Raw genomic sequence first — 24247 nt, 5'->3', positions numbered from 1 at the left:
CCATGAAATTTTCTTTTTTTTAAATTTTGCCACTTGTCACTGTTGTGCCAGAAGCATCAACTGTGTGGTTGGTGAGATTACAGTATCACTCCCAGCACATTCAAATTCCAGTAAGCAATACTCAACGGTAATGCAAAGTAGTCTCTCCCATATGTCTATCTGCTTGTTTTAGATAGGGAAGCAATTTCTTACTGAAATGCACTAGCAAAGCCTCCAGTCAACCCACAATCCACAGAAACAATGTAGCTCTGACTGGATTCCAGCTCTCCGTTGCCCCCTAGTGTCTGGAAAAGACAAGCCGGGAAAAGACACTTTCCCCAAGGACGTGGATGAGCGAAACTGTTAATTTGAAAACTTATAACAAGGTACATGCAATTCTCAGTGCATTTGGGGAAGAAACAACCTGCACCTGATAGTTATTGTACCTAGAATTTTTCATTGAAATTTCCTTCAACATGTTGCTGACAGTTATAATTAAGGGTGTCAAAAAATTTTCCTTGCAGCAGGAAATATACATTTAGAAATTATGATCTCTGATAGCTAGCAAACATATTTAACAGGTTTGCTGACATTTCTCTGCCCTATTTATGAGGTAGGTGGCAATAGTTCTTATGGTTTTCTACCTCCGCCACAGAGCAATCATATGAATATCTTACCAACAAGATCATTGTTTCTCCAATAACATAGATGTCACATTCTCCCTATATATATGCAAGTACAAATGGGATATAGCACTATGAACATTATAAACTGAGCACCATTGGTTATTTCATAAAACCATAAGGCATAGGAGCAGAATTAAGCCATTTGGCCCATCAAGTCTGTTTCGCTTTTCAGTCATGGCTGATCCTTTTTTCCCCTCCTCAACCCCACTACCCAGCCTTCCCCCTCTAACCTTTGATGCTGTGTCCAATCAAGAATCTACCAAGTTTTGCCTTAAATACACCCAATGACCTGGCCTCCACAACTGCCTGTAGTAAAAAATTTCACAAATTCACCACCTTCTGGCTAAGGAAATTTCTCCGCATCTCTGTTTTAAATGGGCGCCCCTCTATCCTGCGGTATGCTCTCTTGTCCTAGACTCCCCCACCACGGGAAACATTTTCCCACATCTCCTCTGTCTAGGCCTTTCAACATTTGAAAGGTTTCAATCGGAACTCCCCTCATCCTTCTAAATCTCTACGAGTACAGACCCAGAGCCATCAAACGTTCCACCTATGATAACACTTTCATTCCCTGCATCATCCTTGTGAACCTCTTCTGAAACCTCTTAAATGCCAGCAGATCTTTTTCTTAGATAAGGAAATCAAAACTGTTCACAATACTCAAGGTGAGGCCTCACCAGTGCCTTGTAAATCCTCAGCCCACAGCCCTGCTCTTATATTCGACACCTCTTGAAATGAATGCTAACATGGCATTTGCCTTCCTCACCACCGACTCTACCTGGAGCCTGTATCTGCTGGCATCATGCATTGTTTTCAGGCTATATAGAAAACCAACAAGCTGCTTAAGGGTCTCAAAATCAAACCATTGAGAAGTTTGTGGAGTTTCTATTTCCCTGATATGAAATACGTATTCCCACCCAATAATACATAGGTATACAGTGTATGTATACCGTATGCAACTGTATTCTCCTTGAGATTCATTTTCTTGCAGACATTCGCAATAGAACAAAAAAAAACAATAGAATCAATGAAACACTGCGCACGACTGACAAAAAACAAATGTGCAAAAGAAGACAAACTGTGCAAACACAAAAAAGAAACAAATAGTACTAATAGTAAATAAGTAACTAAATAAATAATACTGAGAACATGAGTTGTAAAGTCTTTGAAAGTGAGTTCATAGGTTGTGGTATCAGTTCAGTGTTGTGGTAAGTGAAGTTATCCATCAGGAGCCTCGTGGTTGAAGGGTAATAGCTGTTCCTGTTCCTGAGCCTGATGATGTGGGACCTAAGGCTCCAGCAGGTTGAAGGAATGCTCTCCTACTTATTTTAAGTTCAGAAGGCTAAAGGCATGAGCCTTGTTTTAAAGTTTCTCTCTGGTACACTGCATTCGCTTAACCAGCTCAGTTCACAAAAGGACCATGAGCTTGAAATTCAATTGCACCTGTGTTTTTGTACAGTTCAACAAAGCTACCTTTTGCATTACACCAAACCAGGTCCCCTGCTGAAGAGGGTGCAATCAATTAAAAAAGGTACTTGAAACAGTTTTCCACCAACAAACAAGAGCCCAAATGGGCCTTACATACTTCTATATGGACCTCATTCAAATTTGTGCAGTTTCCTATCACTTCGGACGGTAGCAACCAGAGTAAGCTTCAGCCTTAAAGCAAAGCTTCCATGGTGGCACAGCAAATAGAGGTGCATTTTGGCAAGTTAAACTAGGCAGGATATATACAGTGAATGGCAGGGCCCTGGGGATTGTTGCTGAAACCCTGACCTTGGGGTAGAAGTATATGAATTCCTGGAAGTGGCAATGTAGGTAGCCAGAGTGGTGTAGAAGGCTCACGGTGTGCTTGCCTTTTACTGGATATTTAATAGATATAAGATTTGGGATATCATATGACAGTTGAACAAAACTTAGGTTAGGCTGCACTTACAGTATTGTGTGCAGTTCTGGTTGTCGTCCTGTAGGAATGACCTGTTGAAGTTAGAGAGGTTGTAGAAGAAATCCACAAGGAGGATGCCTCGATTAAAGGGTCCGAGTGGTGAGGAGGAATTGGATAGACTGGGTATGTTCTTTATTCTGGAGTGAAGGAAGCTGAGCGGTGACATAACTGAGGCATATAAAGTTATAAGAGACATAGATAGGGTAGATAGATTCTGCAGAGGCAAAGGTTTATGATGAGAGGTTAGTGTCTTTAAGCGGGTCTGAGGAGTGTATTTTTCTTGCAAAGAGTAGCTGGCATCTGCAATAAGCTCCTGGAGTAGGTAGGAATAGTAACGATGTTGAAGTTGCATCTGCACAAGGATTTGAATGAGCATTGCATAGAGGGATAGAACATGGGGCCAGTGAAATAGATGCGGGCTCAATTCTAACATTTAATGGAAGTTTGGATAACTACATGGATGAAGAGCCTGGAGGGCCATAGTATGGGTGCAATTAAATGGGACAAGGCACAGGACCATGTATACTTTGATAATAAGTTTACTTTGAACTTTGAACTTAATGTATGCTGAAGTTGCCAAAAGGCTCAGAAAATGACACGCTTCCCTGCAAACATAAGGTCAGGGGATATGTCAGCGTAGAGCGAGCACAATCCAGAACTCTGCTCCAGGTGCTCAGTGAATCTGCTGCCCTATTCCTATCCAGTCTACTCATCGTACAACAGTACAGTCAACACAAGATGCTTGGATTGTGTTGGTCACCGAGCTTCATATTGTTCTCAGTCAGAGCGGCTGCTGAGAAATCAGTGGAAACAAAGGCAGTGATAATAAACCACTCCCACTCCTCTGATGCAGCTAATGCCAGCAGTGATTTCCAACATCTACCTGATGAACAGATGTGAGCGAGCATGCCGACTTTCTGCCCACTAAAGCCAGACTGCAATACCCTCATTCTGGTGATTACTTCCGTAAACCTGTGAGCAGATATTTTTTATTTGGAGATATTTCTTCATGTGAGGCACATTAATCCTGATTCAATGAGAGAGGGCATTGGAATGCAAATTCTTTGATTCACTGTTTTACCGACATATATTATTGGAATAAGGTTACAGGGGACCAGGCCCTTCAGCCTCCCAAGTTTGAGCTGACTATCAAGCACATGGATCCCGTACTAACCCCACTTTGTTGTCCTCATATTCCACACTGACGCCATTCTACAAATGTGCAGTAGAGAGCATCCTAGCAAGCTGTATCACTGCTTGATACAAAAACTGCCCTGCAGCGGACAGCAAGGCTCTGCAACGGGCAGTTGAAACTGCCCAGTGCATCACTGGCACCAGCTTACCCACCGTCAAAGGATATGTATACAGAAAGGTGTAGAAAAGGGCCAGTAAAATCACTAAGGATCCCACACATCCTGCTCTTGGGCTGTTTGACCAACTCCCAGCAGGGAGGAGAACGACCAGACTCAAAACCAGTTACGTTCACCAGGCAGTAAGGCTGATAACACCTCCATCCACTAACTCCTCACTACTCCATTATTCCCCGTCATCCACCTTATGTCCACCTTATGTACAGCCTAGAGTCATGTTATAGGCATACACTCAATCTATCTACAGCAGGGGTCCCCAACTGTTTTTGCACCGCAGACCGGTTTAATATTGACAATATTCTTGCGGACCAACCGCCGGGGGTGGGGGGGGCGGGGTAGTGTTCAAGTAGGGTTAAACTCACCTCAACATGTCTTTTTTAGGGTTGCCAAGTTTCTCACTCCCAAATAAGGGACAAAAGTAGCAGTCAAATCCAAGGGACACTTTACCCCAGGAAAGCCTACCATGACCATGAAGCCTTGCGCGGGCACCTGTGTGCGCATGCATGACGTGCGCATGTGATGTGCGCGTACATGCCGATTTTTCCCCCACAAATCGGTTTTGCCTTCATCTTCCCGACTATACTGTACATACATTATTTCTACGTTATATAAGCTGTGTATTTATAGACAATAGACAATAGGTGCAGGAGTAGGCCATTCAGCCCTTCGAGCCAGCACTGCCATTCACTGTGATCATGGCTGATCATCCACTATCAGTATCCAGTTCCTGACTTATCCCCATAACCTTTGATTCTGCTATTTTTAAGAGCTCTATCCATCTCTTTCTTGAAAGCATCCAGAGACTTGGCCTCCACAGCCTTCTGGGGCAGAGCATTCCATACATCCACCACTCTCTGGGTGAAAAAGTTTTTCCTCAATTCCATTCTAAATGGCCTACCCCTGATTCTTAAACTGTGGCCTCTGGTTCTGGACTCACCAATCAGCGGGAACATGCTTCCTGCCTGCAGTGTGTCCAATCCCTTAATAATCTTATATGTTTAAATAAGATCCCCTCTCAGCCTTCTAAATTCCAGTGTATACAAGCCCAGTCACTCCAATCTTTCGACATATGACAGTCCCGCCATCCCGGGAATTAACCTTGTGAACCTACGCTGCACTCCCTCAATAGCAAGAGTGTCCTTCCTCAAATTTGGAGACCAAAACTGCACACAGTACTCCAGGTGTGGTCTCACCAGGGCCCTGTACAGCTGCAGAAGGACCTCTTCGCTCTTATACTCAATTCCCCTTGTTCTGAAGGCCAGCATGCCATTAGCTTTCTTCACTGTCTGCTGTACTTGTATGCTTGCTTTCAGTGACTGATGTACAAGAACTCCTAGATCTCATTGTGCTTCCCCTTTTCCTAACTTGACTCCATTTAGATAATAATCTGCCTTCCTGTTCTTACCACCAAAGTGGATAACCTCACATTTATCCACATTAAACTGCATCTGCCCACTCACCCAGCCTGTCCAAGTCACCCTGCATTTTCATAACATCCTCCTCACATTTCACACTGCCACCCAGCTTTGTGTCATCGGCAAATTTGCTAATGTTACTTTTAATTCCCTCATCTAAATCATTAATATATATTGTAAACAGCTGCGGTCCCAGCACTGAACCCTGCGGTACCCCACTGGTCACCGCCTGCCATTCCGAAAGGGACCCGTTAGTTGCTACTCTTTGTTTTCTGTCAGCTAGCCAATTTTCAATCCATTTCAGTACTCTGCCCCCAATACCATGTGCCCTAATTTTGCCCACTAATCTCCTATGTGGGACTTTATCAAAGGCTTTCTGAAAGTCCAAGTACACTACATCCACTGGCTCCCCCTTGTCCATTTTCATAGTTACATCCTCAAAAAATTCCAGAAGATTAGTCAAGCACGATTTCTCCTTCATAAATCCATGCTGACTGGGACCAATCCTGTTACTACTATCCAGGTGTGTTGTAATTTCATCTTTTATAATTGACTCCAGCATCTTTCCCACCACCAACGTCAGGCTAACCGGGTCTATAATTCCCTGTTTTCTCTCTTCCTCCCTTCTTGAAGAGAGGGACAACATTAGCCACCCTTCAATCCACAGGAACTGATCCTGAATCTATAGAACATTGGAAAATGATTACCAATGCGTCCACGATTTCTAAAGCCACCTCCTTAAGTACCCTGGGATGCAGACCATCAGGTCCGGGGACTTATCAGCCTTCAGACCCAACAGCCTATCCAAGACCATTTCCTGCCTAATATAAATTTCCTTCAATTCATCCATTACCCTAGGTCCTTTGGCTACTATTATATCTGGGAGATTGTTTGTGTCTTCCCCAGTGAAGACAGATCCAAAGTACCTGTTCAACTCTTCTGCCATTTCCTTGTTCCCCATAATAAATTCACCCGCTTGTCTTCAAGGGCCCAATTTTGGTCTTAACTATTTTTTTCCTTTTCACATACCTAAAGAAGCTTTTACTATCCTCCTTTATATTCTTGGCTAGTTTACCTTCGTACCTCATCTTTTTCTCTGCGTATTGCCTTTTTAGTTACCTTCTGTTGCTCTTTAAAAATTTCCCAATCCTCCGGCTTCCCACTCGTCTTTGCTATGTTATACTTCTTCTCTTTTATTTTTATACTGTCCATTACTCCCCTTGTCAGCCACGGCCTCCCCTTACTCCCTTAGGATCTTTCTTCCTCTTTGGAACAAACTGATCCTGCACCTTTCACATTATTCCCAGAAACACTTGCCATTGCTGTTCCACTGTCATCCCTGCTAGGGTATTGTTCCATTGAACTTTAGCCAGCTCCTCCCTCATAGCACCATAGTTCCCTTTGTTCAACTGTAATACTGACACTTCCGAGTTTCCCTTCTCCCTCTCAAATTGTAGATTAAAACATAGCATATTATGGTCACTACATCCTAATGGCTCCTTTACCTCGAGGTCCCTGATCAAATCCGGTTCATTGCACAACACTAAATCTAGAATTGCCTTCTCTCTGGTAGGCTCCAGTACAAGCTGTTCTAAGAATCCATCTCGGAGGGACTCCACAAACTCCCCTTCTTGGGGTCCAGCACCAACCTGATTCCTCCAGTCTACCTGCATGTTGAAGTCCCCCATAACAACTGTAGCATTACCTTTGCGACATGCCAATTTTAACTCTTGATTCAACTTACACCCTACATCCAGACTACTGTTTGGGGGCCTGTAGATAACTCCCATTAGGGTCTTTCTACCCTTAGAATTTCTCAGTTCTATCCATACTGACTCTACGTCTCCTGATTCTATGTCCCCCCTCACAAGGGACTGAATATCATTCCTCACCAACAGAGCCACCCACCCCCTCTGCCCATCAGTCTGTCCTTTCGATAGGACGTATACCCTTGAATATTCATTTCCCAGGCGCTGTCCACTTGAAGCCATGTCTCTGTTATTCCCACAACATCATACTTACCAATTTCCAACTGTGCCTCAAGCTGATCCACTTTATTTCTTATACTCCGTGCATTCATATACAATACTTTTAATTCATTACGCCCCTCACCTCCCATATCAATTCCTATTTCACTTGGCCATACTGTACGATCCCTTCTTGAGCTTTCTGCTCTGTTGATTCTGCTGTCATTCTTAACTTTTCTTATTCTCACTTTCCCTTTATCTCCATCCTTATGTTTCCAGTTCGTCCCCTCCCCCCCACTACTTAGTTTAAACACACCCGTGTTGCAGAGGCAAACCTGGCTGCCAGAATGCTGGTGCCCCGCTTATTAAGGTGCAACCGTCCCTTTTGTACAATTCATCCTTACCCCAAAACATACCCCAGTGGTCCAAGAACATAAATCCTTGCTTCCTGCGCCAGTTCCTCAGCCACACATTCAGATCCATTATCCATTTTGTCATATCATTCCTGCTTTTACAATGTTAGTGTTATTTATTTTCGGTTTTATGTGTTATTTGGTACGATCTGTTAGGTAATTTTTTGTGTCTGAGAATGCTCAAAAATTTTTCCCATATAAATTAATGGTAATTGCTTCTTTGCTTCACGCCATTTCGGCACGAAAGGTTTCATAGGAACGCTGTACCTTAGCGGGGGGAATACAGGACAAACCAATTTAGCCCAATTTCAGAGATGTCCCGACAAATACGAGACAGTTGGCAATCCTATGTTCAAGTTCAACAGTGCGTGACAGGGAATGAGGAAAGGTGCAGCTGACTCATATTGTTTCCTCATGGCCCAGTAGCACATGCTTTGCGACCCGGTACCGGTCCGCGGCCCAGTGGTTGGGGACTGCTGATCTACAGTATATAAGCTACTTATCTTATGTATTTATATTTATTGTATGTTTTTTGTTAATATTATTGTGTTCTTTATATTTTGTGTTTGTTTTTTGTGCTGCATTGTATTCAGAGTAACAATTACTTCATTCTCATTACACTTGTGTGCAGGAAATGACATTAAATAATCTTGAATCTCAAATAAGCCGCCCCTAAATTCTACCACTCCTGTGCACCACAGGGGCAATTTAAAATGGCCAATTAACTTACTAACCAGCATGCTCTTTGGGATGTAGGGGAAACCATTATCATCCCAACAGAGAAGATGCAATCTTCACCTGGATAGGACCAGACCTCAGGACTGAATGCAGGTTGTTGGAGCTGAAAACCAGCACAGTGTGCATTTACATTTTATTCATTTGTTTATATTTAATTGTAAGCATTTAGCAAAACAGAGCAAATCTTCATATTTATATTTACAACCTGAGTAATAGAATTAGTGTGTAGGTGGAAATTTTGGGTTAATGATCGACATTTTCAGTCAATAGTACTAGTGGACTGTTGAATAATTAAACCTTTACTAGTGAGTTCCTTGTTCTGCACCACATCATGACCAAAGGAATTCTCATTCCAGTATATTATGTGGTCAGTTTTCCTGGTGGCCCATTAGCAGATTGGTGTAGATTTATGAGTCTGCACAACAGGAAACTATAGAGCTATCCTCACTCTCCTATTGACAGCGCAGGGAGACCCTAAGAAGCTGTAATCACCAAAGGAGTGAAGGTCAAGGAAGATCTAATTAGGTTTAAAACAGAAAAAATGAAAGGAATTTTCCCCACTGATCAGTAAATCAGCTAAGGGTGGATGGGATGCCATAAATCTGGATCACTTCTAAATACAGCAAAGAGGAAGTTAGTAGATATTTTTGCTTTACACAAACATTTATTTGAGGCTGGAATGAATTATCATCAGTGGCCATCAAAACCAAGGCATCACAACATTTAGGAGGAGATTAAATAAACAGCTGATGAAGAAATGTAGTTTCCTAGCTTCACTTCTGCTTTTTCATTTATTATGATCTGGGACTCCTGGTTACGAAATATCTGGTTTTAGACCGTAAGGCCATAGGAGCAGAATTAGGCCACTCAGCACATCAAGTCTGGTCTGCATGATTTTGCTGTACATATTTTAGCGAATATGTGCAAGAAAATCATGCTTTTAAACAATTGTGAGCTGAATTCTGGCTTCTCCAGGCTGTGACATTTGACTGTATCCTGGCAGAACACAGCGAAATCTTCAAGTGCTCTCTGCCACCATCAGCCTTCCTTAGTAGTTACTGAGAGAAATAGTAAAAATAACCTCACCCGTCGATGGAATATGGTGCATTGAGGCAAGGAAAGGCCAAGTTTGAACCTCCAACGAAAATCAATGAAAATCTATAACACTGAATTTATACCATGGATCCATTTGTGGTTACCATGGTAACGTTTGACTTTAAAGTCGCATAGTCTCCATTCTTGTGAGTTGACTGAAATCTCACACCTTGATTGAGCAGAGTTTACAAAACAAAATCAATAGCAGCTGGGGTCCTGAGAAAGGCTTGTGGCATTCCCTACAGGCCGTCTATCAAATAGAATACATGATCTTCCCATCACAACTCTGGTTTTGTTCCAGGTAGTCAAAGTCTGGTGTATTGCCATATGCACAAGTGCATTGAAGATCTTAATTGTAGCAGCATTGCAAGCTCATAACATCATACTAGAATTGGAATTACTTTATAATTGTCACATGTACCGAGATACAGTGAAAAGCTTGTGTGTACAGTTCGGATTAATACTCAATGGACAAGGTAAAGCAATAACAATGCAGAATAAAGTGCAATGCAAGACCATAACGACATAGACTGCGAGGTGAAGAGTCCATCTTATTGTACTAGGGAATTATTCAATAGCCTTATAGCAGCAGGATAGAAGCTGTGCCTGGCCCTGGTAGTATGTGCTTGCAGGCTTCTGGACAATAGAAGAGGGGAAAAGACTGAATGTCTGGGGTTGGCGGGGTCTCTTATTATGCTGGGGTAGCGAGAAGCAGCATTTACAAGAAAAACATAAATGCGAATTATACCCAGTTTTTTCAAGAAAGAACACAAGTAGAACAAAAATAAAGTCCATTTTAGTGCAAAATGGTTAGTGTTGTAGGGAAGAACCAAGTGGCTGAGCAGAAGCAGCTGATCTTGATCCTAGTGGTGTGGGACTTTAGGCTACTGGTACCTCCTGGCCAATGATAGCTATGAGAAGATGGCATGGCCCAGATGGTGGGTTTCTTTGATGAGGGAAGATGCCTTCTTGAAACAGCACCTCCTGTAGATGCACCCATACAATCCACTGAATCTCCAGAATCTGTTGAAGTTTGTTAGAAGGCTATTCTTATATTTTGGTGTTTCGAGCTACTGCAACGATCGGCGTGAATTATGAAGTCCTATCTATCTTGCAGGTCGTCTCCCTCCCTTCAACGAGGCGCCTGGTTTCAACTGTAAGTTTGGGAGCACGGCCCGACAGAGCTTCTGTGACTGGCATCATGATGAATCCGCAGACTTTAAGTGGGAAGTCCATTTTGGAAAAGGTGAATCCACCATTACTGGGCCAGATGGAAATTATACAATGGGTAAGAAATGTGAAATGACATCCTCTGCAAGACATTTCTTTGAATCCAACTTGCTACATGACTGTACTGCTCTCGAGAAAGACCCCCAGGAACTTATCTGACTAAAGCTATCCATTCTTTATGACTTCAAGACTCGACCATGCAGGTCCTTTTTTTATATTTTTTGTCCTACTTCTATCTGAAACTCTGCTGCTCCCGGTAGTTTAACTTGCAACAAGCTCTGATTTCCTTTGGTTTACTTTACGTTTACTTTGGTTTCCAGACTAGGATCACTTTGCTTTTAGAATTCCCATCCATGGCTTTGGCTTTCCCTTTCTCCTCTATCCCTACACAACTCTTAAAATCTGATCAGATAGATATTCATAAATTTAATTGCATCAACTTTAGAAGAATGTGTTATGCCTGCAATATCTAAAATTGCCTCCCTACTCTGGATGAGTCCTAATGAAGGGTCTCGGCCCAAAATATTGACTGTTTATTCCTTTTCATGAATGCTGTCTGGTCCTCAGATCCCCTGTAGTATTTTGTGTGTGTTGCTCTGAATTTCCAACATCTGCAGTATCTTTACTCTTAGTTCTCTTTTAAAATGCTCCTTTATATCTACCCACTCTGTTGATCAACTTTTCTAATAGTTCCTTCATAGTATGCTGTCATTTCCCTTTGGATAACGTTTCTGTGAAACAACTTGGAGTATATTTCGGCCAGACAGGGGCATAATAGCTTCCCTGAAGAATATTTATGAGCCAATTTTTTTATGATGACCAGTTTTAAGGTCATCATGACTGCCACGAGCTTTTTTATTCTAGAGCTCTTTAATTATATGAATTTAAGTTTCTTTAGCTACCTCACTGGATCAATTCTCCAGGTTTATCATGCTGCAGTATCTTCTGTCACCCTAGAACAATCAAGAATAATTGGTCACAATGTGCTCAACTTCATAATGTTCTATTTCACATTTGTGACACCTGAATTGAGATGATTACAGGTTTTCAAACAGCTCGTTGCTGTTGGCAACCAGCTGAAAAGAACTTTATTACATTCTTTTTTAAATTCAGTATTGAACTGAGAGGATTGTTATTTTGAGATGTGTCAGCTGTTCAGCTGGATAAGAAATTGGCTGCTTCCCACAGATGTCAGATTTGATCTCTGCTCCTGCCGATCTCACCTGAGAAAATGGAAGCAAGCCTCAGTGCACCCAGTATGGGCGGCTAGCAATGGCCTAGTGGGATGGGGAGGGGTCAGCTCTCACTGGGACACTGCCTCCCCTCAAGGTTAATTCATCCCCCAGTGAACACAGAAGCTCAAAGCTCACGGAAGCAGAATGATAACCTAGGAGGGTTCTAGCCAGCAGTTGCCACCAGTGGGATCATAACTCAGCTAGCAATAACCTTCAGAGACAGGGAGGGAGGAAAGTATTGGTGAGAAAAATAAATTTCAAAATAACTTGTCAATCCCCCTGTGCAATGCCTGGAGGAAGGGAAGCAGAAAAGAAAGGGAGAGGGAGAGGAGAGCTGCTTTCTCCTTTTAAAACTGAGTACTTTTCGCACAAATAAATAAGTAGGAGTGAGGTCTGTACTTTTTTAAAAAGAATATCAGATCGCACTGTTTCTATATGTCTAAATATGCAGTCGGCTGTGGAGGCAGAGAGAATAGGAATGAGGTTAGTGAGGGAGAGGATTTGGATTGACCTTACAGAACTCAAACCAAAACAGCTCAATATCTAGCAGACAACAACGTTTAAAAACAAATCATCTTTATTTTATTTATTTTTATTTTATTTAGTGATACCACATGGTAACATGGCCTTCTAGCCCAATGAGCACACACTGTGCAATTACATCCATGTGACCAATCAGCCTGCACGTCTTTGGAATGTGGGAGGCCACTGGAGCACCCAGAGGAAATTCACATAGTCACGTACAAATTCCTTACAGACAGTGGTGGAATTGAACCCACGTGCAATTGCTGGCGCAGTAATGGTGTTATGCTAACTGCTACACTACCATTGATGTCCCTATTGTGTGCAAGCAATTGCTTGAAGGGAAAGAAAAGTTGTCCTATTTAACTATGGATGCTCCTCCAACTCTCATATATAAAGAGCATAGCTTTAAGCTGAGAGGGAAAAAAATTAAATACATGCCAGGGAAGTTTTGTATTACACAGAGTATGTAATTGGCTGCCCTGGTGGTAGTGGCAGATATAACAGTGATGTTCAAGAGGGTTTTAGATAAGCATATGAATATGCCAGAAACGGAGGGATATGGATCAAGTAGAGGCAGTAGGGATTAGTTTAATTTGACATCATGGGCTGAATGGCCTGTCCCCATATGGTACTGTTTTATGTCCTATCAGTTCCAATCAACATAGCTCCTTCACCATAACAACACATGCCAACATGCTTCATAGGAGCATTTCCACAATAATAATTGAACCATGTAAGGAGATTTTATGACACTGAAAGTCAACCGCATCCGACAGGTCTGTGTTCGCCAGGTAAAGGTGGGAAATTTTCTCCCTGAATTATGGTAGTGAACAAAACAGGGTTTACATCACTTTGGTAATTTCATGTCAAATTGGTGAAAGTAGCTTTTATATTAAATTCTGGATTATTTAATTAACTGAATTTAAATTCCACAGTTGGCTTGTGGATCCAACAGCCTGGACTACCAGTTTGTTAACCTTACGACTGATGAAATATCTGACAATCTAGGTGGTTTATACATCAGCAACTGCAAATAGTGCTGCTGATATTATAATTGTCCCAAAAGCACTCCAGAGATGATAACAAATAAAACACAATTATCAAATTGGACCTGAAGAAGTACTTAGACATGGTTTAGTTTTCAGGCAAATTTTAGTTGTGGAATGATTTTCAGAGAAACATGAAGAAAACACTAGAAGCAGGAACAGCTTGTAGACCTCCCTCAAACCACTTTTGTTAGCTAATAAGATCTAATTGTAATGTCAACTCTGCATTCCTGGTTACCCGTAGTAACCTTTCAGCCCCAGTGATCAAGTGCCTTTAGAAATATTCAAGGCTCTGTTTCCACCACCACCCCCACCTTTGTGGAAGAGAGCTCAAACAACTCATGACCCTGGGTGAGAGGAAAAAAGCCTCATCTCTGTCTTAAATCCACAACTGTTTTATTGATCCCTTGTTCTAGAGTCTCCAAATAGAGGAATCACCATGCCCACCCTGAGATTTTATCTAATTCAGTCAAGTCCCATTCACTCTTCTAAATTTCATCGCACACAAGCCTAACCTGTAAGAAACCTTCCAGTCATCGGTTTTGTAGACCTTCTGTGACATGCTTCCAATGCATTAACAGCCTTCCTCAAGTAAGAAGACCAATACTATATGCACTATTTCATTTGTGGTGTCACCAGTGTCATATATAATGGAATAACGTCCCTATTCTTTAGTTCAGTTCAATTACCAATAGGCAATAATGATCTGTTAGCTTTCTTAAAACCTTGCTGTAACTTAATGCTAGACTTTGTAAGTCATGCATTGGATATGAGCTGCCTCTCGTTATTTAGACAGTTTGCTTCATTTTATTTTTCTTGTCAAAATGGAGAATTCTGTATTTTCCTACATCTCATTTTCCAGTATTTTCCCTCTCAATTAACCTATCTATAATCCCTTCTCAACTTATTTTCCTACTTTTCTTTGTATCGTAAGCAGATACAGAAGCCATGACTTTGGTGCCTTCTTTCAAATCATATACATAAATTGTAAAGTGTTGAGGCCCCAGCACTGATCACTGTGACTTTGTTACTTCTAGCCAAGTTGAGCAAGGCCTATTATGTATCTTTTCTTTTTCCTTTCTTACACTTCTATATTTACTCCAGGGATTTAGCATGTGTTTTGGATTCTCAAGAACAAAGTCTTTGATTTTAAATGAAGAGGAGGGAGGGGGAAAGTACAGCTGATGCAAATCAGATGAATGAGTGTTGAAGGTGTGGAAGGCTGAAGAAACATGCAGAGAGAAACAGAGTGAAACCTAACAGAGACAGATAAATTTAAAGGAGTATTATAAAATCAGTGTGTTTGAGAAGCAGATGCTAAGAATTAACAAGTGAGACTAGGAAAGGAAGATTTAATGAAAAATCTTCCAACAAGAACAGCTAGGGTATTGATCAATTGTCATGAGTAAGTGCAAGGTGTCCAGTTTGAAGCAGTGTTAAAATTTACACTGATAGTTAGAGATAGAAATTTACACTCCATGGCACATCTTGGATTTATTTGACTGAGACGTAGTAAAGAGAAATTTTCCCTGTGACAGACAATGGATTGAATGGTGAATAGCTGAACACAGATAGATGTTTTGGAAGATTAGGTATCATTTAATACCTTATATTAATGACTCAATTAAGAGCAAACAATGATTGATGAGCTGGTGCAGGAGTATAGAAGTAATAGCAGTGATAAACCTTGTTTTTATTTCTTAGTCCAATGCTTCCTTGATCATAACTAAAGGAAGGAAGTGTTTTTCTGTGTCCATGTAGGTAGAGACAATTTTATTTACACCGAAAAAATTGGAGAAAAGGAAGAACAATTTGCACGCCTATGGAGCCCTTCATTACCACTTGCGAATTATGGCCATTGCTTGGTTTTTTGGTACCAAATCCGTGGAACTCAAGGCAGCAGTTTGAATGTGATTCAGAGGAAGCTGGTGGGTGGCTTACCTACTAATGTTCTTTGGACCGTGGGTGGACCTCAGGGTAGCCACTGGCAGGAAGGACGAGTGCTGCTCCCACGATCATCGCACAGCTATCAGGTAACTCCAGGAGTTCATTAAAGCATTACAGAATGATTTGAAATCTATATTTAAAGTAAATATCTTTGAATCACATAATCAAATCTTAATATAGTTCAAATATTTACCTACCCAAATCAAAGTCAAAATCATAGTTGACTTTATTGTCATATGCACAACTGCATGTGTGCACATGTGAAACACCTCAGCATCACGGCCACATGGCATCAGAGAAACAACATTTACAAGAAAAATATTAACAATTCAACATTATACTCTTCAGTTAAGAGAAGCCTCCAGCGTGACAAGCTAGAATGTACAAGTTTGAGATGGGGGCATCATAGTAGATGAAAAGCAGAAGCATAGATAGAGACATAGAGTCGTAGAACAATCCAGGATGGATACAAGCCTTTTGGTCCAATGTGTCCATCCAACCATGGTGACCCCCCACCCCCCACCACCACAGCAATTCTTAATTTCCTGCATTCAGTCCATATATCTTTAAACCCTGCCTATCCGTGTACCTATCAAAGATCGAAGTGCTTCTTAAATCAGTTCGTTGTAGAAGTGACTGGTGTTATCAACCATCAGGCTCCTGAACCAGAGTGGATAACTTCACTCAGCTCAACAGTAACTGATTCCACAACTTATGGACTCACCTTCAAGGACTCTACAACTCAGGTTCTCAATAGTATTTGTTAATTATTTATTATTATTGCCAGCAAGTTCTTGACACGATCTTGACCCAGAAATAATTTGATTCAAAATTTTATTTTTTTGTATCGTTATTTTTTTTGTATTTGCACAGTTTGTTTTCTTTTGCTCAATGGTTGTCCTTATTTGTTTGAGTGTAGGTTTTTTTTTCACTGATTCCATTGTACTTTTTTGATAGACTGTGAATGTCAGCAAGGAAATGAATTTCAGGGTAGTATATGGTGACATAAACGTTTCTTTGATAATAAATTTACTATGAACTTCGAATTTTTGTACCTGCCTCAACCACTTTTTCTGGCCAGCTTGTTCCATATACTCTCCACCCTCTGTTGGGAGGTTTTAATGTTAATTTTTTCATGGATATGGACATTGGCAGGGGCAGAATTCGTCATGAATCTGTTGGATTGCTGGGCTATTTCAGAATCAGCTGGAGTGAGATAATGGCCAGGAGGAATAAAGGTGGCAGATTTCCTTCTTGAACAACTTTAGTGAACCAATTGGGTTCTTCCACTGACCTAGTAATCACATGATGACCATAAACAGGTCTAGCTCTTTTTATTTCAGGCTTATTACTTGAATTTAAATTCTGCAGCAGTCTACAAACTTACAGTATATTTCTGGATCAATAGACTAGATTCAAGTCTAATAACCTAACCACTATGTCACCAGACTGCAGGCATTAAAGGCATGTGAAATGAACTGCCAAGGAGATAATACAATATTAAATTTTAGAGAAGTGAACAAGAACTGAGGGCTACAGGGAGAAGTATAAAACATGGTGAATGGAAACTGTCTTTTGTTGTCAAATCACTGACATACAATTAGTTCAGTGTTGAGTAACTTAAGCTGAGATACAGTGCTGATTTCTTTGGTTAGATTCAGGAATCAGATTGAAATTTTACCGGAATTTTCCATTAACTTGTGCATTACAGTTTGAATTTGACTATTTGATTATAGATGAAGCCATTTGTTTGTGATTCTGACTGTGTGTCTGTCACTTTGCTCAAGCCTCTAAAACCTTCTTTCTCTAAAGGTTGGCCTGGAAGTAACCGTAGGAAAAGGTAAACGAGGAGAAGTGGCAGTGCACGATGTGGAGGTAGTGAGCAACGGGAATCCAAATGACTGCATGGGTGAGTTCTCTGCAAAGTCTGCTACTTTGTTTTATATTCTTTAAAGTCTTTTCAAGTGAAATTCTACCAGAGCCTTCACAACTGTCGGAGCCTGGCACCTGACAAGGACTTCACCTGGGAATCAATTATGCCATTTTCCATTTTTTGTTGACTGAGTCACTGGCAAGGCCAGCATTAACTGCTCACCCTTAAGTTCCCTTCAGAAAGGGGTTCAGATCAACCTTCTTGAATTGCGGTAGCCTGTTGAAGTGAAATGGTGATCTGTATACTTGTAATTTTCCTAAAGTAGTCCATGTGGCCAAGTGGTTAAGGCGTTCGACTAGCGATCTGAAGGTCGTGAGTTCAAACCCCAGCCTAGGCAGCATGTTGTGTCCTTGAGCAAGGCACTTAATCACACAGTGCTCTGCGACGACGTTGGTGCCAAGCTGTATGGGTCCTAATGCCCTTCCCTTGGACAACATCGGTGTCGTGGAGAGGGGAGACTTGCAGCATGGGCAACTGCCGGTCTTCCATACAACCTTGCCCAGGCCTGCGCCCTGGAAAGTGAAGACTTGCAAGACTAATGGATGCCTTTAAGTCCACAGCACACGAGCTTCATGACCACAGTTCAGGCTAGACTCTTGCTCTGACCTCAGTTAAGTGTAACGTTACACACTTCCTTGTTGATCAATAACAGTAATGGCATATCACTGATCTAGGATCACAGTTTCATGTTGGCTCTTTCTTTCCCTCCTTGCTCTAAAGCATGAAGCAAGCATTCACACCATGAATAGATTCCACTTGTTCTCCATCACCTTGTGAGTTGAAGCTGGCTCTTGCTGCCTTTTATTAATTTATTAATTTACCATAGGCATTGCTGGTAAAGTCACTTTCATTTACCCAGTTCTAACAGTCCTTGAGAAAGCAGTGAAGAGCTACTGCGTTGGATGGCTGTTGTCACTGTACGCCCTTAGGGCTTTCAGTACGGGAGTTCCAATATCTCGACCCAGCAGTGAGCAATTAACACCAAATTATTTCTGAGTCAAAATCGTGTCAAGAACTTGCTGGCAGTAGTGTACGTATGCTTTTCTGTGCTCATCCTTTTTGAGACCTCTAACCTCAGCCTTTAGATGCTAGACCTTAGGAAAGAGACACTGTTACTGGATCCTGAAAACCAACACACACAATTCATGAAAACTGGCTCCCAACAAGTAAGGCTGAAGTTGTTGAATGACCTCCTCAAAATATCAGGTTGAGATCAAGATTAGATTAGAGGTAAATACGGCCTAAAATTCAATCGTCCTCCGTTGTGAGCTGGAAAATTGTAAATCTAGAAGATCTGGTCAGATCCAAATGCCTTGGAGATGAGGCTGAATGGGTAATCCAGAAGGTTTTGCTGTAAATCTTTATGAATCAGCAGGTATTAATGTAGAATATAAAATCAATTGTGTTGTAACTATGTTTCCATGGATTATACACGAGTTGAATCTAAGAAGAATATGACTATGTAAAGCTTCCACCAGCACTAATTTAGATGCTGAATCAGACACACTCTTGTGGACCCGTTTATGAATAATGAAATATAATTAGAGAGATATATGATTTAATAGATTAAATGTATCTGCAGAAAGGAAATTTAGGAAAAATTGCTTTCGCAGAACACTTCTTACACTAATCAAATGTTTTAACTTAATATAGCTCCCAGGGATGCCTTTCCAGGTTCAGATGGTTCTACATCAATTTTTCCTACTGGTAAGTCCCTTTAGTCATTGCTCTAGCAAATGAAGCAGAACATTAACATGTTTATTATCACAGGCCATGGGCAGAAAAAGACAAAGATTTGCACTGATGCTGCTTCGATATTCCTCAACACATGGTCTATTGCCTTTTCTTTAGCTTGCTAACCTTAACATTAGTTACAGGAAATTAATTCTAAAACCAGTCCTGCGCTACGTCTCAGACCTGAGGGCATGATGGTCAGTTGGGTAGGATAATAGCTGCTGTAAGCCTACAACAATGGGGGGAAGCTATTTTGTAGAAAAGGCCAACTTTGTAATCAAAACCACTTCCACTTATGAGAAACAGGTTTTATATTAACCATGCATGTCCAAATACTTGCTCCTCCACTCGTCACATCCCTGATGTTCACTTCTCCAGTACAGTGCTCCAGTGTTGTGCAGTGTCACATCTGTACCCACAAGCGCTCGACTTATTTTATAATGACTGACCTATGCCAGTCAGACAATTCACCGAGGTCTGGATCTGGTTATGAACCTGCACCTGATTCTCAGAAGATCAGACTGAGTCTGATGTTGTTCTGAGGTGGTTGATCCCTGGGAACCACATTCCATGATCTCTGGTCCAATGATGTCAATATCGAGATCGCAGCTGCTTGTAGTCCATAAAAATTACTTGAGTGAAGGGATTTAGTGCACTGTAGTCTATTTGCTGATGACACAAGGATAGGCAAGACAGCAAGAGAACACAAAGAAGCTTCAATAAATATAAATAACACGTAAAAACAAAAATGCTGGAAATAGTCAACAAATAAAGCAGTATCTGTGGAGAGAGAAGAAAGAGTTAACATTTCAAGTCATCAACTTGTCATCAGGACTAGATCTTTGATTTGAAACATTATCCCTGTTTTCTCTTTCCACTGATGCCACATAACTTGATTTTTTTTCAGCATTTTTTTGTTTTATTCAGATTTTCAGCATCTGCGTTCATTGCATCCATTTTAAGCATGATTTAATATTTAGAGTTCATTGGCATTCACGACAATGGTTCTGTATCCTGCTTCTGGTACAATATAGCACTTCAGAGCTTAGAAATGAAGCAGATATTAAGCTGCAGTGAAATGGGGGGAGGAGCAGAATAAGTAAAAGGCAAGTCCAGAAGGTGCTGGGTTGTTTTAAACATGAATCAAGGATCTTGGGGAATAGGCAGAAAAATATAGCTGAGGTCAAGGTCAGATTATCCGTGATCTTATTGAACAAGTTTTTCATTTCTCAATGTGCCATCCTTTGCCATTACAAGTGCAAATATGCAATCCCTTCCCTCTCCACCATCAATTCTCAGGAAACTGGGAATATTTTTGCTGAATTCTTATTCTTACCTGCAAATCTGAGTATAAAATGTACAATCATAGGCCTTCATTGTCCTAATTATGTATCACTAATGTAGAAAGAAGCAAATAATTCTGAAGAGCAGGCTTTTCAAAAACTATCGATGTACTTATTACAGCTGGAGACCCTGAGGATTTCACGGATAAAACTTTCTATGAGAGCCCTGGAGGTCCTGGAAACATGCTGAAGACCCTCGACCCTATTCTTATTACGATCATAGCGATGAGTGCCCTGGGAGTCATTTTGGGGGCCATCTGTGGAGTCGTCCTGTACTGCGCTTGCTGGCACAGTGCTCTGGCTGACAGGAATCTATCCGCACTTGAGAGCTACAATTTTGAACTTGTGGACGGAGTGAAACTGAAAAAGGATAAGCTGAACTCACAGAACTCCTACTCAGAGGCATGAAACAGGAGCACTTGGGGGGGTGGGGTTTAAGTGGCTGAGGAAGGTCGTCTGGAACTGTGGAATTTTTTTTTGTAGTTGTTTGTCTTTGGAAAGACAAGAAGAGCTCTGGATAATGCTGGTCTGTGACTGAGCCAAGCTTTTCTCAGGAGCAACTGTTAAAGCAATCAAACGGGATGCTATGTAAAAAGAAATGAATTATGTACAGTCTGCTTTTTAATTTTTAAATTAAAGTTTTAAATGAACAAATGCTGGTGTTGAGACCAAGTGAGATCATTTTACAAGTATTTATCATTTTCTGTAAAGAGTTATAAATTTGTATCATTCTATTTGTATAATGAATTAGCTTCACAGAATATGTTTCCAAAGGGCTTTAAATACCTATGTTTTTGTATATTAGTCCAGATTTTATACTTTGAGTATGCAGTATTTTAATTTTTCCCACCTGCCCCATTTTGAAAACAATTAGCATTAAGCCTCACTGGACGCTGAGGGGGGGAGGGGGTCATATCCTTTATAACAAGGGTAAATACTAAGACTTGTTAACATGCTATACAGGGCAACTGCCTGTACGCTGATAACATTGTGATTGGCTCCAGGCCAGGGGTCTGGATTAACAATGGCTTGCACTGAAATACACGCTACAAGGTTGATTTTTCTTTCCTTGTTCTCCTTTAGATGAGTGTGTTGTACGGACGGTGTTGGAGAGATTTGATTTTATTTCTTTTTAGCAGTTTAAGTAAAAAGGAAAAAAATGTTATTGAACAATAATTAAAAATATCTATAATGATACAGTTGATCAACATGTTTCTCGTATTGTTTCATGTTTTGTATTGCTGTGAGAGGTTCTCTTCTGAATTTTTTCTCTAAACTTTTTTAATGGTATTATTGCTTGTGTAATGTGTTGCTTTAAAAATGAAAAGAAAAAAGCCTTAACTCAAAATATTTGTACTCCTGACACACAGAAAGCCTAGACAATTCATACTGTTGTGTTGTATCTTGTACTCAGATCTATGACTACTGCCTTCCAAAGATTCAATTAAATTTAAAATTTTCCTACAGTACTTACTTGTGGTTTCTTATGATGGGAACTGGAAGTACAATCTACTCGCGAGCTGCAATGTCCTATAATTCCCAGTATTGACCATTAAGGCTGTGTGAAAAAACACAACAGCCTTCAGCAATTCCTGTTTATTCTACGTTTCCTGTTCAGTCAGCAAGGTCAGGGTTCACGGTGTGTGATAGTAGCACTGAGCCACTCAATCAAATTAAATGAGCAATGGAAGCAATTGCTAGATAAATCATTCACAAACAGCAAAACTGTTGTGATTCCACAAATCAGCATTCAAACCTGTTAAATATGTGACAAAAAGTACCCGTACAACAGTACGATTTTTTTTAAAAACAAGTAATTATGGAGCACTGCAGACTTAGATGAACAACTGTCTGTTGTGTGTGCAGACAGACAGCATTCCTGTATTGACAATTCAGATCCGCATCGTCTAACAGTGAAATTCCTGATGCATGTTGTGGAAGGTTTATAGCATTATAAACTACTGTGTACTATTATCTCTTCTCATTAGGTAAACAGCATGAATCAGACTGCATATATAAATTAGAAGAAACGTAGAGAAAGGTATTATTAATTATCTGCAACTAAGGCAGTATTAAAATAGCATTCTGTAGGATTCATATTAAGAGCCCATTAGTGCTCTCCTTTACGCCATCTGCATAAACATGGAAGACCAGCAAATTCATATGTCCATCTCACTACTAATTGCTTAAGTGACTGATGAATGTTGAGAGAGCTGAGTTCAATATTATTCTCTCTCTTCCATCATTTCCCCTCCCCTGTGCTCCTAACACCGCAAGCATCACTTTGCAGTGAGTGAAAGCTAAGAAATGTATTAGGAGATGGACTATCCATTCTCCATAAAGTAATCGAGGGTTTCCTTTTGGCAAGTACTTGACCTCGATCTTATAATTCTCTACAATCTGAAAGTTAGCTTAAGGAGAATCATTGATGAGGCTTCTGTCACTTGACTTTGTGGTGTAAACCTGGCCATTGAGCAAAACCCTGCTTGAGATGATTATTCTCACTCGAAAGCTAGTAAGGTACATCGAGCTAATGGGAAATGCCACTGAGTAGAACTAAAATAGCTCTAAGAATTTCCATTGATTTTGCAGATATCAAAGAGCCAATTATGTTTTATTTGTTATAGTTACTTCATCATGATTAGAGGCATAATTCTGAAGGAGAATGGAAATCATTGGAATGCAAGATAATGCAGCTTAGAGTGAAGTAACATTTGTTGGAAATGTAGAACCATTGCCTTTCTATATCTTCATATGATGTTCTAACAATCATATCAGTCCAGAGCGATAAAGTAATAAAATAGTGAATATGCTGTTCTCACATTAAAATAATTTCCTACACAGCTTTGAATAAAATTGTCTGGGAATTTTAAATGGAAATTGTGGAGACTCCTGAGAAAGTTTGGATGTAAAACTTTTGAAACTATCTTTGAAAAAAAGTTGAGTGTTCTTTCCTTCTTTGTAATTTTCATATTTGTTTGTATTTTATCAAAGGAAGATCTGCTATATGTATATATTTCTATGCTGTGCATTAAACAGAAGGGTTTTCACAATGGTTTTCCTGCCTTATATTTATTCAGCTGTACACTAAGTATATTTCTTGAATATTAAAATGTTTTTGCCAGATTACAATTGTTGATTACCATATTCAAAGTTCAAAGTAAATTTATTATCAAAGTACGTATATGTCAATATATACTATCGTGAGATTAATTTTCCTGCAGGCTTTCACAGTAGAGCAAAGAAATACAATAGAATCAATGAAAAACTACACACCATGGTCCTGGAGGAACGTTGTTTCGTTTTTACTGTGTACTGTACCAGCAGTTATGGCTGAAATGACAATAAAAGCGACTTGACTTGACTCGACTTGACAAACAAAGACTGATAAACAACCAATGTGCAAAAGAAGAGAAACTGCACACATACAAATAAATAAACAAACAGACAAACAAATAAATAACTGAGAACGTAATTTGCAGAGTCTTTGAAATTGAGTCCCTGGGTCGTAGATTTAGATCAATGTTGAGGTCAGTGAAGTTATCCACATTGGTTCAGGAGCCTGATGGATGAAGGATAATACTGTTACTGAACCTGGTGGTGTGGGACCCATGGCTTAGATGGTGGGGGTCCTTGATGATGGATG

The 24247-nt window shown here is 40.5% G+C and overlaps 1 protein-coding gene across 4 annotated transcripts in view; it reads left to right on the top strand.

Annotated features, from left to right (window-relative positions):
- The window catches only part of nrp1a (neuropilin 1a), a 195539-nt gene extending 171898 nt beyond the window's left edge, over positions 1-23641 (top strand). For all 4 annotated transcript variants that reach the window (XM_072253978.1, XM_072253977.1, XM_072253976.1 and 1 more), the window contains 5 exons: positions 10726-10896; positions 15406-15677; positions 17404-17500; positions 19178-19231; positions 20723-23641. In XM_072253978.1, the coding sequence (XP_072110079.1) occupies positions 10726-10896; positions 15406-15677; positions 17404-17500; positions 19178-19231; positions 20723-21009 (881 nt within the window). In that variant the 3' untranslated portion in view covers positions 21010-23641. The remainder of the gene's footprint in view (positions 1-10725; positions 10897-15405; positions 15678-17403; positions 17501-19177; positions 19232-20722) is intronic.
- Positions 23642-24247: the final 606 nt, after the last annotated feature.

The sequence above is a fragment of the Mobula birostris genome, chromosome 3 (genome assembly GCF_030028105.1).
Source record: "Mobula birostris isolate sMobBir1 chromosome 3, sMobBir1.hap1, whole genome shotgun sequence".
Classification (NCBI taxonomy): Eukaryota; Metazoa; Chordata; class Chondrichthyes; order Myliobatiformes; family Myliobatidae; genus Mobula; species Mobula birostris.
The sequence above is the reverse complement of the archived record's forward strand: the minus strand, read 5'-3'. Positions and strand labels throughout refer to the sequence as shown.